This window comes from Salvelinus sp. IW2-2015, linkage group LG20, assembly GCF_002910315.2.
Source record: "Salvelinus sp. IW2-2015 linkage group LG20, ASM291031v2, whole genome shotgun sequence".
Classification (NCBI taxonomy): domain Eukaryota; kingdom Metazoa; phylum Chordata; class Actinopteri; order Salmoniformes; family Salmonidae; genus Salvelinus; species Salvelinus sp. IW2-2015.
The window spans coordinates 36,780,728-36,799,425 of NC_036860.1; the positions used below are offsets into that span (position 1 = coordinate 36,780,728).

At 41.3% G+C, this 18,698-nt stretch overlaps 1 protein-coding gene across 3 annotated transcripts in view; it reads right to left on the reverse strand.

Moving 5' to 3' along the window:
- The window catches only part of LOC111980428 (uncharacterized), an 84,434-nt gene that overhangs the window by 11,257 nt on the left and 54,479 nt on the right, over positions 1–18,698 (reverse strand). Inside the window, exons 9-14 of one of the 3 annotated variants that reach the window (XM_070449370.1) lie at positions 16,427–16,553; positions 7,157–7,192; positions 6,876–6,997; positions 6,265–6,394; positions 515–630; positions 152–278 (exon numbers count right to left, since the gene is read on the reverse strand). In XM_070449370.1, the coding sequence (XP_070305471.1) occupies positions 152–278; positions 515–630; positions 6,265–6,394; positions 6,876–6,997; positions 7,157–7,192; positions 16,427–16,553 (658 nt within the window). Of the gene's footprint in view, positions 1–151; positions 279–499; positions 661–6,264; positions 6,395–6,875; positions 6,998–7,156; positions 7,193–16,426; positions 16,554–18,698 lie in introns of those variants that run through there. The other 2 variants (XM_024011160.2, XM_070449371.1) reach the window with 2 other exon arrangements.

The window sequence follows — 18,698 nt, forward strand, 5'->3', positions numbered from 1 at the left end:
TGCCCTAGAGCTACATTGGAGAGACATAGGAGGGATATCATCCGCATATGTCACTCCTTTGACACTCGTATGACACTCTTATGACACTCTTATTTGTACAAATACAAATATGTAGATCTATTCCTCTAATATGTTATGAAACAGAGCTCACCAATCGTATGGGTCTGATAGACTTAGCTGCTCCATAGTTGCCACCCCAGTGCAGAGTGGCAGGATGTTTGCCTTTCTCCAGTATGCACTGCTCTCCGCCGAAGCATCGCTCGCTATACGCCACCCATCTGAAACCCACCAAAGCCCAGAGACCATCAGCACCACAGAGCACAGTGAGTAGTGAATGACAAAATCATATGAAACTATGTGAACTTTAGATTGTTGGGCTGCACATCTATTGAGATGTTATTGTAACTGGTCTTCTGCAGGATTGGGGTCAATTCSATTTAAATTCAGGAAGTAAACATAATTTCAATTTACTTCCTGAATTGACTTCAACCTTGGTCACCTGATTGATACTCACACTCCACTCTTCACAGAGATGGCAGTGGTCTTCTCAGTGGCTCCAGCTTTCTCCAGATCAGGGACGTCCAGATCCAAAATGTTCCTCCCCCCGTCTCCAGTACAGCCAGTTTCCTCCTGCAGTGACACGGAGGGCTCTATGAAGTCCTGGCAATGGGAAACATGCAGAAGAGCTCAACGAGTAAGACTGCTTTATAAAATAGCTGCAACAACTTTTGCACTGAAATAGCGTCATGTTTAAASAGAGTTAATATGAAGAAATGTGGGCTGGTTAACTGTATATAAACAAACACAAGCTCAAYGAGTAASACTGCTTTATAAAATAGYTGCAACAACTTTTACACTGGCATAGCCTCGTGTTTAAACARAGTTAATATGAAGAAATGTGGGCTGGTTAACTGTATATAAACAAAYGCAACTGTTCATGTTTAAGTAGCCTCAAACTGAAAAGCTCTGCAAGCTGCATTTACATAGCTGCTGCATTTAGCTTAGGTAGTTCATTGTGAACCCCTCTGTAAGCACTATTCATAGTGGGAGCTTTACAAAATGGCTGCTGGCGACTACACGTCAGTGTAGAGTTGATCAAAAGAGTGATGCTGCTAACAGCCACAGGGCACGAGGAGTAGAGGGAACTGGAATGCTAATTAACCTGCCATATGATAAAACAGCTAGCAATTAGCTCTACCTGTTTAATCCCATTAGGAGCATAGCCTTGCCTAWCCTAGCCAGGAGTTAGCTGTAAGAGTGCTTCTACTAGCTAGTGCTTCTGACTGATACTTGGAGGCTAAAATAGACACTTAGCCCCCGTTCAGTGGTGAGGTGATTGAAAGGGAGTGGACTAGAGGTTTGATGGCTGACAAACTGGGACACACAAATGTCCAATTTAAAGAATTTGGCCTGGTTTCAGACAAATGCCTGTGACATTGAGGGTTGGAAAACACACAGATGCACACACACAYGCAGGCACGTTCACAACCCCCAACACCAGGGTTTCCTTTAGCCGATAACAGCCAAAAGCTGATAAAAAAAAATGAAAAGCCGATTTAAAAAATTGCCGCCAGCCAATTGTCCCCAGAAAATGATAATCCCATTGCGAAATAATGCATTTTGGCCTTTTCATTTATTTAAATACCAGTCAATGTAGCACTAGAGCAGCTGCTTCAGCTSATCAAACAGCTGTTGGTTGCTGCTAGAGTGAAACACGCTTTAAAAAAGAGCTACTATTTTTATTTCTCAACAGTTTTTTATTGATGAACACATGACCTTTCTATACGGCACATCTGCCCTGGCCGACTCAGCAAGTAGAGCTCTTGGGGAAGTTCTAGGAAAATCAAAAACACTCAAAGATATTGGTTATTCTACTTATTCCAAACTGCATCAGACGTGTGTCCTGTTCTGGACTATTCAGCAGGAGTGTGGGGTGCTAAGAAGTATCTCAAAAACAAACATGTCCATAACAGAGCAGTACGYTACTTTTTAGGTGTCCACAAGTTTGCACCTATACTGGCAATAACTGGGGACATGKGCTGGGAACCCTGTAAGGTGAGATGGAAGGTGTGTATGGTGAGACCTTGGAATACACTTTTGGATTGTAAGGTTCTGTATTTATTTTCTTAGTAAACCTTGTGTGCTGTTTCATAGTGTTCTTGAATGTAGCCCTGTCTTTCATTTTTGTCCATTGATTTCACCTGTTAGTTACTCACCTGGTCTCAYCAGCTCCTTATTTAGTTCAGTTCATTCTGTTTGTGCCTTTGTGAGGTATTGTTCGTTTTGACTCTACTAAGCATTTTCCTAGCTCGTTTGTGAGAACCAGTTATAGCCTTCAGTCCTAGTTTTGATTCACCTGCCTGTTTGCCTACCTGTGTATGACCATTGCCTGCATGTGACCACGATTCCTGCCTTCTGTGTAGGCTAAATAAAAACCTGCTGCGCTCTGCGTGTGAATCTACACCTTTTTCTCCCTGAGTATTCATTACATGGATATGTCAATTGCCATAATAGCCAGCAAAGTTTTTCAATGGGATCTCTCCATAGGGGGAGCCTGGGCAACTAAAATGTCTGGCCTTTTCCAATAGTCTGACTGTGGAGAGTTGTACAAAAATCTAATTAAGGGAGACATAGACACTATTAAAAAACAACTTATGATGCAATATGGGAAAAGAAATGGGTGGAGGAGATTAATCATAAACCCAAATTTATAAACCTTTTGTTTGATTAAGGGTGAATTCGTTAGTGAGAAATATATTATGTATAACCTACCTAACAGCAAGAGATCGCTATGTGCACAGTTAAGATCAGGGATATTGCCTCTGGGTATTGAAACAGGCAAGATCAGGTATATTGCCTCTGGGTATTGAAACAGGTAAGATCAGGGATATTGACTCTGGGTATTGAAACAGGTAAGATCAGGGATATTGCCTCTGGGTATTGAAACAGGTCGGTATTGTGGTGAAATAGAAGAGGAAAGACTAAGTAATTGTTGTGACCTCGAAAAAATAGAGAATTACATTTGATCCTCTATTTCCCTTTCTACCACGATATATGCTTGTCCTTGTTCMAGAAAGCACACCAGATATACCCTGGCATTATATTTCTGAGCAATGGGGAGAAACAGATTTTTTTTKGTCCATTGTGTATTTCCATTTGCAGAATTTCTAGAGAAAGCCTGGAATAAAAAAATATTTTGCCCTTAAATAGCAAATGGCACATATGTATAGATTGTGTGTAGGCCTGTCTTACACTTGACCCTTACACTCTTTGTGACAGACTTGGTTCAAATGCCTTCCATTTCATTTTTAAGTATTTATTTATCTGTATTTATACAATGGGTGGGTCTAATCCTGAATGCTGATAGGTTAAAACCACATYCCAGCCGGTGTCTATTCCACAAATGACCACCGGCTAAATCTATGACRTTGAAATGCCTATTTACTCTGTTTCATCTGATTGCGCAATCCACTGTCACATCAGCCCAGCCAGGCAATTTATAAAAGGCAATCTATAAAAGAATCTAGACGTTATCTGACATTTATTTTACGCTAACATTTCGTTTTCAACAGCGGAGTTTGGTATAAACCTTGCTGTCTCTGTCTCTCCGACATTTGTAACATTGTTTCAATATTCTAATTCTATYTCCAGCWGTCCCATAGTAATGAACATGTCGGGAGTCGGGAGTAGGGACGGGGTAGACAGGCAGGCAGCTTTTCTCAGCCAATCAAAATCATGAATCAGCATCATTTGTATGGATATATACAAAGAACTATCAATAGAAAACAGGTAAAAACGAAACGAAGTGCAGCTAGTTTGCGGTCTTTCAAGATTCAGTTTGAAGTGATTGTGTTAGTTGTGTTGTTGGCTAGCTCCTCTGAACAACAGTGTCCTGAWGAGAGCACATTTTCTATAACAGGYGAAATAGCGCATCATTAGCTCATTGTTATGGATGTATCCAAATACAGGTCACTAGAAAACAGCTTAAACAAATGCAAATGCAGCTACTTTGCTGTTATTCTGTCTRCAATGTTTGACATGACTCTAAGTTAGCCGTAGTTCGCTAGCTAGCAAGCAAGGGATAAGATCATGCCAGCCAGTACGGCAATGGAAGATTTAGACTGAACGACTGGGTCGYGTCTTTAGCAACCGAACCGTTAGAACGAACGACCAGCCGGCTTGGGTAGCAACCCTAGATTTGCGTCGGGACTATATCTTGGGAAGGATGAAATAGAATTAATAATGAAAATATGTAAATAATTTTTTGAATATGTTGGTAACACGTTATATTAAAGTGAATGCCCTCGAAGCCGGTGTTTGGAGGATATATTGTCATGGTTTGCCGGCCCTCGACTTCTTCTCGGGCCTAACAAAACCCGTGCCAATATATCCTCCAAACACTGGCTTCTCTGGCATTATCACTTAAAAATATTTTTTGGTCTAATTATTTTTACTGCTCTAGGGACATAACTATTGCTTGGATAATCTTATTTACTATTATGTATTGACTTCTTTTTCAGTCTTTATGTGGTGCGCACTGCACAGAACACTGAAGGAATTATCACAGAATTTGACACGAAAATAAAATGTCATTCATTCATTCATTGAAGCGCACTTCCTATTTGCCAGTCAAGTGCATCGGCAACTAGGCAGGCTTCAGCACGTCACACACCACTTTGCAATGAGCTGGAGGCAGTATGCATTTAGAAAACATATACTTAATTGTTTGAAACGGAATCTTTTAGTAAATATTATGAGCCATATCTTACCTCGCGTCAAAGTAGCATAGCCAAAATGCAACCAAACGTGCAGGCAATTATTTTATGATTAATCTCCTCCACCCATTGAAACCAGTTTCCTATTTCTCTCATGTTCTATTGGTTTTCAAATCAACTGTCTTTCATTGCCCAGCAGCCAAAGGTACAATCCTAATCATATTAACACCCCAGGCTAGTTGTCTTTAGATCTCCCCTCTCTAAACATTTCTAAAGGATATTTTCATCTCTGTCTCGTGAAACAGCTCGCATGTGCAGTGCGCTTTTGACAACAGTGTTTTCCTGCTAATTGCATTATGGAACAAACATTTGAGCATAGTCTACTGCCTTGTGTGCATTGCTGCCCTTATCATGTGAATAAATCATATTTTATCAACATTTTAAGCTAAACGTTCTGATTTGTTTCATGAGCCTCATTGTTTTTTTGTTTTTTTTTCAGGATGTAGCCTAGACCTGTAGGAATTTGGGCTCTATCATCCCACAACTGTCCCAGAGTCCGTTTGGATTAGGCTATTGATTTCCTCACACAGAACGACAAGCTGACCAATAGAATAGGTAAGCTTTTCTACTATGGTGGATAGTAGATTGACATTTACTAGTGATTTTACTGTTCATTACTCCTCTTGTTGTCTGAGGAAAAGTAAACATGGACAGTTATTCTAACATCTTCAAATTGCGCATAAGAATTTGGTAAGAAGGACGCACACTGTTGCATCTGTCTCTTATACACATCTAGATGTGTATAAGAGACAGGCCTTGTGTGCATTGCTGCCCTTATCATGTGAATAAATCATATTTTATCAACATTTTAAGCTAAACGTTCTGATTTGTTTCATGAGCCTCATTGTTTTTTTGTTTTTTTTCAGGATGTAGCCTAGACCTGTAGGAATTTGGGCTCTATCATCCCACAACTGTCCCAGAGTCCGTTTGGATTAGGCTATTGATTTCCTCACACAGAACGACAAGCTGACCAATAGAATAGGTAAGCTTTTCTACTATGGTGGATAGTAGATTGACATTTACTAGTGATTTTACTGTTCATTACTCCTCTTGTTGTCTGAGGAAAAGTAAACATGGACAGTTATTCTAACATCTTCAAATTGCGCATCAGAATTTGGTAAGAAGGACGCACACTGTTGCATCCTGGAGTTGCATGTTCTGTTAAGATGAATTACCATAAACTAAATGTGATTTCTGTCATTCCAAGCACAGTGGGTGAACGCCCTATTGAGGTTAAGCACCCAATGCATATGGGTCCGGTAAATTTCTTAAATGTCCGGTAAATTAAAATGCTGCCGGTCAAATGTCYGGAGCCACATTTTCCTAAGGAAACCTTGCCCAACACATTTAATTGACTTCCCTCATTCTTTCAAATCAAGTGTCGGCTTCCAGGATTGGCTTTGCACAGGTACACATTCCCACATWGGCCACATATACTGAATACATGTTAAAYTGTAAATAACCATATCATTAAAACCCTGTAACTTACTGCCTGTAAGAAGCGGAAGGAGAGCAGCAGAGGGTGATCGGCTCCACCCAGATCTGCGCAGTCACTGTATTCTCCCTCCTCCAGTAAATACTGCCATCCTGTGTAGTCCTCTCCAGTGTAGCCCACCCATCTGTCAAAAACATAGGTCACAGGTCAAACCACAGCTAAATACTTCTACCCACACAGCTTGAATAGGAGCCTGGGTGTCAATGATACAGTGATGCTGATAACAGTGTCTTAGATGTGGATATTCCACGTGAGTTACTGCAAAGGAATGCCTTGGACAAAAAGCAGTGATATCTTTATTGTTTGGTTGATCGTGATGTTTGAGGTTTTTGAGATGTTACAATTGAAATGTTATCCCTCCCTGTAACACACCAAAGCATGCRCACGCGCACAAACGCACACTTACATATGAACACACACTTACCTCCAGTTCTGCATGGCTCATGTTTGCACAGGGAGGTGAGCTACATTTGCTCTATATGACAGTAAACTACAGTAGAGGTAGCGTTCCAGAKTAATCACATGACCAGCAGATTGTGAAACTGTTTTCAGCAAAAAGACACACCTTATAAAAACCTTAAATCAAGTATGTAGCTTGGACTCACACTCCACCAATGACCCGTAGCGACAATGCTCCCTTCAGCCCAGCCACAGCTCCCAGACTGGGGGTGTGGCCTCCCAGCTCTCCGCCCTGCCCCTGGAAGTGSGGCTGCTCGAACACCAACAGCTATAAAAACCCAAAACTATATCTCAGGCACTTTTTTAATTAATTTACTTCCATTATCATTATAATTCATCATCACCATCGGGCAAAGTGATGTGATTATTTAACTGCAGGGTATAGGGGTTTATGATGTACTTTCACTATCGATAATGTCTTGCTTACCTTAGGATCCAGAGGTCTCCTCACTCTGAGTCCACTCTATCAGAGAGACACAGAACACAATGAAACCTAACCTTGATGAGAACAAGGCTCAGTCATATACAGTGCATTTGAAAGGTATTCAGACCCCTTGGATTTATTCACATTTTATTGTGTTACTGTGCGATTAAATTTGATTTGATATATTTTTTTGTCAACAATCTACACAAAATACTCATGTCAAAATGGAAGATTTTTAAAATATTTTTTAAAGATAAATTAAACATTTTGAACTAAAATATAGTCGTTGCATAAATATTCAGCCCTTTGTTTAGGMACGGCTAAATTAGCTCAGGAGTAAAATGTGGCTTAACAAATCACATAATAAGTTAAATGGACTCACTCTATGTGAAATATTAGGGGTTGAAATTGTTTTTGAATGACTAACCCTTCCTGTGTCCCCCATACATACAACATCTGTAAGGTCCYTCAGTCAAGTATTGACATTCAAACAGATTCAACTACAAAGATCAGGGAGCTTTTCGAAACCCTAATAAATAAGGGCAGTGATTGGCAGATGGGTAACAATAACAAATCAGACATTGAATATCTCTTGAAGCATTGTCAAGTTAATAATTATGCTGTGGATTATGTATTAAACCCCCCAGACACATCAAAGATACAGTCGTTATTCTGAACTGGGCTGCAGGACAGGAATGAAACTGCTCAGAGATGTTACGATGAGGCCATTGGTGATTTTAAAACAGCTACAGAGTTCAATGGCTATGATGGGAGAAAACTGAGGATGGATTTACAACATGGTAGTGACTCCACAATAATGACCTAAATGACAGTGAAAAGAAGAATACAAATATACAGAATACATATATTCCAAAACATGCATCTTGTATGCAACAAGGAACTACAGTAATACTGCATAAAAAACTAAGGATGACAATTTTTGTCCTAAATGCAAAGCCTGGGGGCAAATCCAATACAACACATGACTGAGTAACTGCTTCTTTATTTTCAAGCATGGTGGTGGCTGCATCATGGTAAGGGTATGCTTGACATCGGCAAATACTGGAGAGTTGTTCAGGATAAAAATAAATTGGATGGAACTAAGCACAGGCAAAATCCTAGAAGAAAAACTTATTCAGCCTACTTTACACAAGAGACTAAGAGAGGAATTCACCTTTCAGCAGGATAATAACCCACAACACAAGGTCAAATCTACACTGGAGTTTCTTACCAAGAAGACAGTGAATGTTCCTGAGTGGACAAGTTACAGTTGACTTAAATCTGCTTGAAGATCTATGGCAAGACTTGGAAATTGCTGTCTAGCAATTATCCCAAACATCTTTACAGAGCTTGAAGAATTTTGAAAAGAATAGGCAAATATTGCACAATACACTTACCCAAAAGACTCACAGCTGTAATAGATGTCAAATGTGTTTCTACCATGTATTGAATCAGGTAGCTGAATACTTATGCAACCAATATATATTAGTTATTTGATGTTTATTAATCTTTAAAAAATATTATAATTTTTCTTCCACTATTACATAATATTTTGAGTAGATTGTTGACAATAAAAGACAAATCAATTTTAATCCCACTTTGTAACACAATAAAATGTGATGAAATCCAAGGGGTCTGAATACTTTTGCAAGTGCCTTCAGAAAGTATTCATACCCCTTGACTTAATCCACATTTTGTTGTGTTACAGCCTGAATTCAAAATTGATTAAATATTTTTTTTCTCACCAATCTACACAGAATAGCCCATACTGACAAAGTGAAAACATGTTTTTAGCAATGTTTGCAAATGTATTGAAAATTTAATTCAGAGACCTAATTTACATAAGTATTTACACCCCATGAGTCAATACATGTTAGAATCTCCTTTGGCAGTGATTACAGCTTACAGTCCTTCTGGGTAAGTCTCTAAGAGCTTCCACACCTGGATTGTACAATATTTGCAAATTCTTCTTAAAAACATTCTTCATGCTGTGCCCAATTGGTTGTTGATCATTGCTAAATAGCCATTTTCAAGTCTTGCCATAGATTTYTTCAAGAGGATTTAAGTCAAAACTGTAACTAGGCGACTCAGAAACATTCAATGTCGTCTTGGTAAGCAACTCCAGTGTATATTTGTATTTATTATGGATCCCAATTAGCTGCTGCCTTAAGGCAGTTTATACTATTTTAAAAACATTACAATACATTCACAAAAGATTTCACAAAACATTAAGTGTGTGCCCTCAGGCCACTACTCTACTACCACATATCTACAACACAAAATCCATGTGTACGTCCATGTGTACGTGAAACATAGTGCGTATGTTATTGTGTGTGTGTATGCATGTGCCTGTGCTTGTGTCTCTTAACAGTCCCCGCTGTTCCATAAGGTGTATTTTTATCAATWAAAAAAAAAAAATCTGATTCTACTGCTTCAGTTACTTGATGTGGAATTGAGTTTCATGTAGTCATGGCTCTATGTAGTACTGTACGCCTCCCATAGTCTGTTCTGGACTTGGGGACTGTGAAGAGACCTCTGGAGGAATGTCTTGTGGGGTATGCATGGGTGTCTGAGCCGTGTGCCAGTAGTTCAAACAGACAGCTCGGTGCATTTAGCATGTCAATACCTCTCACAAATCCAAGTAGTGATGAAGTCAATCTCTCCTCCACTTTGAGCCAGGAGAGATTGACATGCATATTATTAATGTTTACTCTCTGGGTACATCCAAGGCCCAGCCGTGCTGCCCTGTTCTGACCTAATTGCAATTTTCCTAAGTCCCTCTTTGTGGCACCTGACCACACGACTGAACAGTAGTTCAGGTGCGACAAAACTAGGGCCTGTAGGACCTGCCTTGTTGATAGCGCTGTTAAGAAGGTAGAGCAGCGCTTTATTATGGGGACATACTTMTCCCCATTTTAGCTACTGTTGTATCAATGTTTTGACCATGACAGTTTACAATCCAGGGTTACTCCAAAAAGTTTAGTCAACTTGCTCAATCTCCACATTATTCATTACGAGATATTAGCTGAGGTTTAGGGTTTAGTGAATGATATGTCCCAAATACAATGCTTTAAAAATATATATATATTTAGGACTAACTTATTCCTTACCACCCACTCTGAAACTAACTGCAGCTCTTTGTTCAGTGTTTTGGTCATTTCAGTCACTGTAGTAGCCGACGTGAATAGTGTTGAGCCAGTGGCATGTCGTTAGTAAAGATTGAAAAAAGTAAGGGGTCTAGAACAGCTGCCCTGGGAAATTCCTGATTCTACCTGGATTATGTTGGAGAAGCTTCCATTAARGCACACGCTCTGTGTTCTGTTAAACAAGTAACTCTTTATCCACAATATAGCAGCGGGTGTGAAGCCATAACACATAGTTCATTCGGAAAATATTCAGACCCCTTGACTTTTTCCACATTTTGTTAAGTTGCAGCCTTATTCTAAAATGGATTACATTTATTTTTCTCTCTCATCAATCTACACACAATAACCCATAATGACAAAGCAAAAACATTATATATTTTTGGAAATGTATAAAAAATAAACAACTGAAATATGACAATTAAATAAGTATTCAGACCCTTTACTCAGTACTTTGTTGAAGCACCTTTGGCAGCGATTACAGCCTTGAGTCTTCTTGGGTATGACGCTACAAACTTGCCACACCTGTATTTGGGTAGTTTCTCCCATTCCTCTCTGCAGATCCTCTCAAGCTCTGTCAGGTTGGATGGGGAGTGTCGCTGCACAGCTATTTTCAGGTCTCTCCAGAGATGTTCGATCGGTTTCAAGTCTGGGCTCTGGCTGGGCCACTCAAGGACATTCAGACACTTGTACCGAAGCTACTCCTGTGTTGTCTTGGCTGTGTGCTTAGTGTCGTTGTCCTGTTGGAAGGTGAACTTTCGTCCCAGTCTGAGGTCCTGAGCGCCTTGGGGCAGGTTATCAAGGATCTCTCTGTACTGACTAGTCTCCCAGTCCCTGCCGCTGAAAAACATTATGGGGCATTGTGTGTAKATTGATGAGGGAAAAAAGCAATTGAATCAATTTTAGAATAAGGGTGAAAAAAAAAAAGTCAAGGGGTCTGAATACTTTCCGAATGCGCTGTACATTGTGTCTTCCAACGCCCCTGGGATAATGTACATTTGCTGAAGCATTAGGACACAGTGACACAATGGTAAGGTTTAACTGAGCTGGGCTTGGGTCATTGTCTCAACGCAGACGTATAATGCTGTGAAAGGATCCAGGAACCCAAATGATTTGGGTGGATCCCATCCTCCTTATAAAACAAGCTTTGTATCCAGAAGGTATCAAAATTGTCAATAAATGTTACATCCACAGGGCTGCAATAGTCTCGTGGCCAGTTATAGAAGGATCAAAGTCTGCTGAAACGTTCAATACCACGATTTAGGGAGGGCAGAAGGCCAGATATTATGGGGGGGTTTGTTGGTGTCAAGCAGTGACCCAATCAGTTCTTTAAAATCCATCTTCAGCTGTTCTGAGCTGCCCTTCATAATGTCATTGAATCCAACATGAACTATGATAGACTCAATTTCCTGATGCTTGTTTAAAATGTTTGGGAGCAGCGTATTGATGTCCTGTACTCGTGCTCTTGGATAGCACAAGGTTTTTGCTCCAGGGACTGAGATATTCTCACCATTGAACTGCCCAATACAACGGCCGGAGAAGGGAATGGAGAAATCCGCCCATTCCTACCCCTCATACWATTTGTTGAACCTTTCACGGGTCCACAAGAAGCAGGATAGCGTATGCCCGCTGCGCCCGGCGACAGGTCCAGACCTCCCACAGCAGGCAGTAGTACACTGTCAGATCCAGAGAGAAGGAAAGGAGCCGAACTCGACAACRAAGCAGCTGCTGGAGTCAGCGCCTTYGCAGACACAGGCAATCCCAGCGATGAAGGCGGAATTTGTCTCCCAGAGTYTGTTGGAAAGCAGACTGAACCAAGTTTTCCTCTAGGATTTGCCTGTGCTTAGCTCTATTCTGTTTCTATTTATCCAAAAAACTGCCTAATCCTTGCGGATGAAAAGCATGCCCATAACATGATRCAGCCACCACCATGCTTGAAAATATGAAGAGTGGTACTCAGTGATGTGTTGTRTTTGCTCCAAACAGGACAGACGTTAATTTATTTGCCACATTGTTTGCAGTTTTACATTAGTGCCTTATTGCAAACAGGGTGCATGTTTTGGAATAAACTCAGCAAAAAAAGAAACGTCCTCTCACTGTCAACTGCGTTTATTTTCTGCAAACTTAACATGTGTAAATATTTGTATGAACATAACAAGATTCAACAACTGAGACATAAACTTAACAAGTTCCACAGACATGTGACTAACAAAAATGGAATAATGTGTCCCTGAACAAAGGGAGGGACAAAATCAAAAGTAACAGTCAGTATGTGGCCAACAGCTGCATTAAGTACTGCAGTGCATCTCCTCCTCATGGACTGCACCAGATTTGCCAGTTCTTTCTGTGAGATGTTACCCCACTCTTCCACCAAGTAACCTGCAAGTTCCCGGACATTTCTGGGGGGGATGGCCCTAGCACTCACCCTCCGATCCAACAGGTCCCAGACGTGCTCAATGGGATTGAGATCCGGGCTCTTCGCTGGCCATGGCAGAACACTGACATTCCTGTCTTGCAGGAAATCACGCACAGAACGAGCAGTATGGCTGGTGGCATTGTCATGCTGGAGGGTCATGTCAGGATGTGCCTGCAGGAAGGGTACCACATGAGGGAGGAGGATGTCTTCCCTGTAACGCASAGCGYTGAGATTGCCTACAATGACAACAAGCTCAGTCCGATGATGATGTAACACACCGCCCCAGACCATGACGGACCCTCCACCTCCAAATCGATCCCGCTCTAGAGTACAGGCCTCGGTGTAAYGCTCATTCCGACGATAAACCCGACTCCGACCATCACCCCWKGTKAAACAAAACCGCAACTCGTCAGTGAAGAGCACTTTTTGCCAGTCCTGTCGGGTCCAGCTACGGTGGGTTTGTGTCCACAGGTGACGCTGTTGCCGGTGATGTCTGGTGAGGACCTGCCTTACAACAGGCCTACAAGCYCTCAGTCCAGCCTCTCTCAGCCTATTGCGGACAGTCTGAGCACTGATGGAGGGATTGTGCGTTCCTGGTGTAACTCGGGCAGTTGTTCTTGCCATCCTGTACCTGTCCCGCAGGTGTGATGTTCGGATGTACCGATCCTGTGCAGGTGTTGTTACACATGGTCTGCCACTGCGAGGGCGATCAGCTGTCCGTCCTGTCTCCCTGTAGCGCTGTCTTAGGCATCTCACAGTACAGACATCGCAATTTATTGCCCTGGCCACATCTGCAGTCCTCATGGCTCCTTGCAGCATGCCTAAGGCACATTCACGCAGATGAGCAGGGACCATGGGCATCTTTCTTTTGGTGTTTTTCAGAGTCAGTAGAAAGGACTCTTTACTGTCCTACGTTTTCATAACTTTGACCTTAAYTGCCTACTGTCTGTAAGCTGTTAGTGTTTTAACGACCGTTCCACAGGTGCATGTTCATTCATTGTTAATGGTTCATTGAACATGCATAGGAAACAGTATTTAGTCCCTTTACAATGAAGATCTGTGAAGTTATTTGGATTTTTACGAATTACCTTTGAAAGACAGGGTCCTGAAAAAGGGACGTTTCTTTTTTTGCTGAGTTTGTATGATCCATCCTCAGTKTGCTTCTATCAATGCCATTAAACTCTGTAACTGTGTAACGTCTGCATCCAACTCACACCCTCAAACACCTAGATCCCCTGAACGCAACTCACTCYCCAGATCCCAATCACCTGAAATCTAATCACCTGTTCACACACCTGTATGTCATTATCACATACTATTTAGTTCAGGTCTTTGCACCCCATCACTGTGAGGTATTGTTTGTTTTGTGAGACACGTCTTTCGGAACGCTGTAGTTCCCCGTGATTTACTCGCGCGTATGATMGTTTTTGCCTGCCTCACCTTTGCCTATTCCCTGCCTGTACTTTAGCCCATCGGATTTCCTGTTATCTACAGTTGAAGTCGGAAGTTTACATACACCTTAGCCAAATACATTTAAACTCAGTTTTTCACAATTCCTGACATTTAATCCGAGTAAAAATTCCCTGTCTTAGGTCAGTTAGGATCACCACTTTATTTTAAGAATGTGAAATGTCAGAATAATAGTAGAGAGAATTATTTATTTCAGCTTTGATTTCTTTCATCACATTCCCAGTGGGTCAGAATTTTACATACACTCAATTAGTATTTGGTAGCATTGCCTTTAAATTGTTTAACTTGGGTCAAATGTTTTGGGTAGCCTTCCACAACTGCCCAACCATAATTGGGTGAATTTTGGCCCATTCCTCCTGACAGAGCTGGTGTAACTGAGTCATGAGTCATTTCTATGGATTGAGGTCAGGGCTTGTGATGGTCACTTCAATACCTTGACTTTGTTGTCCTTCAGCCATTTTGTCACAACTTTGGAAGTATGCTTGGGGTCATTGTCCATTTGGAAGACACATTTGCGACCAAGCTTTAACTTCCTGACTGATGTCTTGAGATGTTGCTTCAATATATCCACATAATTTTTCTTTCTCATGATGCCATCTATTTTTGAAGTGCACCAGTCGCTCCTGCAGCAAAGCACCCCCCAACATGATGCTGCCACCCTGAGCTTCACGGTTGGGATGGTGTTTTTCAGCTTGTAAGTCTCCCCCTTTTCCTCCAAACATGTCAGTATGGCGAAACAGTTCTATTTTTGTTTCATCAGACCAGAGGACATTTCTCCAGAAGTACGATCTTTGTCCCATGTGCAGTTGCAAACCGTAGTCTGGCTTTTTTCTGAGGTCTTGACTGATTTCTTTTGATTTCCCATGATGTCAAGCAAAGAGGCACTGAGTTTGAAGTAGGCCTTTTGAAATACATCCACAGGTACACCTTCAATTGAATCAAATTATGTTAATTAGCCTATCAGAAGCTTCTAAAGCCATGACATAATTTTCTGGAATTTTACAAACTGTTTAAAGGCACAGTCAACTTAGTGTATGTAAACTTCTGACCCACTGGAATTGTGATACAGTGAATTATAAGTAAAATAATCTGTCTGTAAACAATTGTTGGAAAAATTACTCGTGTCATGCACAAAATAGATGTCCTAACCAACTTGCCAAAACTATAGTTTGTTAACAAGAAATTTGTGGAGTGGTTAAACAACAAGTTTTAATGACTCCAACCTAAGTGTATGTAAACTTCCGACTTCAACTGTACCTATTGCCTGATCTCCCAGACTACATTACTAGCCTTTTCCCTGCCTGTACTGTTGCCCTTTTGGCCCCCCCTGTGTATGACCTTCTGCCTGCCCCTGGACCCAGCTACCTGCCTGCTCCTGTGGTCCTCTGCAATAAACACCTGCTGCGCCCTGTGCTTGAAACCAGCTCTCTGTCTCCCCTCGTGTTCATTACAAACTGTTTTAAAGTCATCCTTGGTCTCATGGTAAAATCCCTGGATGTTTGCCTTCCTCTCCAGCAACTGAGTTAGGAAGGATGCCTGTACCGTTGCAGTGACTGGGCATATTGATACATCATCCAAAGTGTAATTAATAACTTCACCATGCTCAAAGGGATATTCAATGTCTGCTTTTTTAAAGCAGACATAGGTGCCTTTCTTTGTGAGGCATTGGAAAACCTTCCTAGTCTTTGTGGTTGAATCTGTGTTTGAAATTCACTGTTCAACTGAGGGACCTGACAGATAATTGTATGTGTGCAGTACAGACATGAGGTAGTCACTAAAAAATCATATTAAACACTATTATTGCACACAGAGTGAGTCCATGCCATTTATTATGTGACTTGTTAAGCAGAATTTTACTCCTGAACTWATTTAGGCTTGTCATACTTGAATACTTATTGACTCAGGACATTTCAGCTTTTCATTTTTATGGGGTAGGCCAGTGACACAAAATATTTATTTTATCCTTTTTAAATTCAGGTTGTAACACAACAAAATGTGGAAAAAGTCAGCGGGAACAAATACTTTCTGAAGGCACTTTATATTTCTGAGAGACATTGAAACATAGCCTATTACATTGAAGAAATCCTATGGGCTAATTTTATCGGTTAAAACTGTGCCAATTTCAAAATCAAATATAAATTCCTTTCCTGCATGGATAGCATTGAAGTGGAATTGAGCCCAAACCCGACCACAGCCAAGCAATGTCAGCTGACTCGGAGTGGTGTCACCTTGGTCAAACCTTACCATTCTGAGGGGTCTCAGTGACCTCACAGCAGCGACCTGGGGATGACCAGCGCCAGGTGTTGGGGAGCCACCTGCTTCCATAATCGCATAGTTCCCATGGAAACCAGGGTTGTCATAGGCAAGCCAACTAAGGTGGAAAAACAAGATTAAGGCATTAGAAATGAGAGGTCCAGGTAATCTAATCTCTCTTGTTTTCTAAGCAGATGCTTTGTTACAAGCATCTGGTKTCATTGTTTTCAAGTTACAGGTAAACATGATCCATTTATGTCAGTGGAGGCTCCCCAGAGGAGGAAGGGGAGGACCATCCTACTCAGGGAATTTCAGAAAAAATGTAAATAATGAAACATTAAAAAAGTTWTMTTTTTCGATAAAACTACACAAAATATATTCACTTCACCAAATACCTGATTAAAACAAAATGTTTTGCTAGCACCATTGTGCAGCCAGAGGACAGCTATTTCCCGTCCCCTTCTGGCTACATTGACTTCAATACAAAACCGAGGAGGCTACTTCCATAGACCTACATGGTAATTATGACCACTTCCGGAGGACGTCCTCCAARCAATCATAGCTTTTGCAATATGAACTGACATGTTGTCCATCCAATCATAGGATTAGGATCAGAGAACGAACCTAGTGTGGTGTATTGGGGTTGTGCCACAGAACATTTTGGGGGTTCTATGTGTTGAGTAGCTTGGTGAGTTGGTGACATGTTGGATGGAGATTGAGAGTGAAGCATTAGTTGAGCATAGTTGAGCATTTTTAGTATATCATTCAATTCAAATGAGCTTCTTCAAACTACAGGAGACGGAGGAGGTAGATTATATAATGTTTAATCGGTTTTAGAACTTCATTTYTGTGTGGAGGCAAATTGAAATAAAACGAAAAAWATGTTTACCCCTTTTTCTCCCCAATTTCGTGGTATCCAATTGGTAGTTACAGTCTTGTCCCATCGCTGCAACTCCCGTACGGACTCGGGGGAGAGGCGAAGGTCCGTCCTCGGAAACACAACCCAGCCGAGCCGCTTCTTGACATAATGCCTGCTTATAATGCTACAGCCGCACAAATGTGTCGGATGAMACACCATACWCCTGCCGACCGTGTCAGCGTGCATTGCGCCCAGCCTGCCACAGGAGTTGCTAGAGCGCGATGGGACAAGAACATCCCTGCCGGCCAAACCCTCMCCTAACCCGGACGACACTGGGCCAATTGTGCGGCRCCCCATAGGTCTCCCTGTCACGGCCAGCTGCGACAGAGCCTGAGCTCGAACCAGGATCTCTAGTGGCACAGCTAGCACTCCGATGCAGTGCCTTAGACCACTGTGCCACTCGGGAGGCCTCAAATTGAAATAAATTGAACTGACTTWAGTTTCAAGTAGCTATCTACCAGAGTGCAGTTTTCTCAGCCAGAATGGCTAGCTAATGCTAACAACAATGTTGTGGATTAATTGTTGAAGAACCCTTTTCATTTCTATCTCAAGGCCATCAGACTGTTAAATAGCCATCACTAGCACAGAGAGGCTACTGCCTACATACAGACTTGAAATCATTGGCCACTTTAATAAATGGATCACTAGTCACTTTAATAATGTCACTTTAATAATGTTTACATATCTTGCATTACTCATCTCATATGTATATACTGTAATCTATACTATCTAYTGCATCTTAGTCTATGCCACTCTGACATTGCTCATCCACATATTTATATATTCTTATTCCATTCCTTTACTTAGATTTGTGTGTATTAGGTATKTGTTGTGAAATTGTTAGATATTACTTGTTAGATATTGCTGCACTGTCGAAACTAGAAGCACAAGCCTTTGGCTACACTCGCAATAACATCTGCTAAACACGTGTATGTGACCAATAACATTTGATTTGAWCAGATTTAAGCTCCTTTGAAAATGGACGAACGTTTGCATACTCAAACTGCGCAACAAYAACAAGAAGGTAAGAGGAAACAAGGTCACAAGCAGCTTATCGGCAAGAGTTGGCTTTTACTGAAGGGCACGATGACAGGGAAAGGGCATCTACCAGGAGCTTGCAGAGGTAATTGCTCATTACGATGCTTTACCTGCTGAGCATATGGAAGTTCTTACTGTCTTGTCTGGCGTGTCGAAATCAATTCAGAATGATTTGATTGCTTCCATCGCATCATCCAATAAAAGTCCGATTAAAAAGAGAGCTTGACTCCAAACAGACACAAGCAAAAACTCTTTACATAACTCTGACATGCTGTATGGGATGAAAACGAGACGATTTTTCAGTCT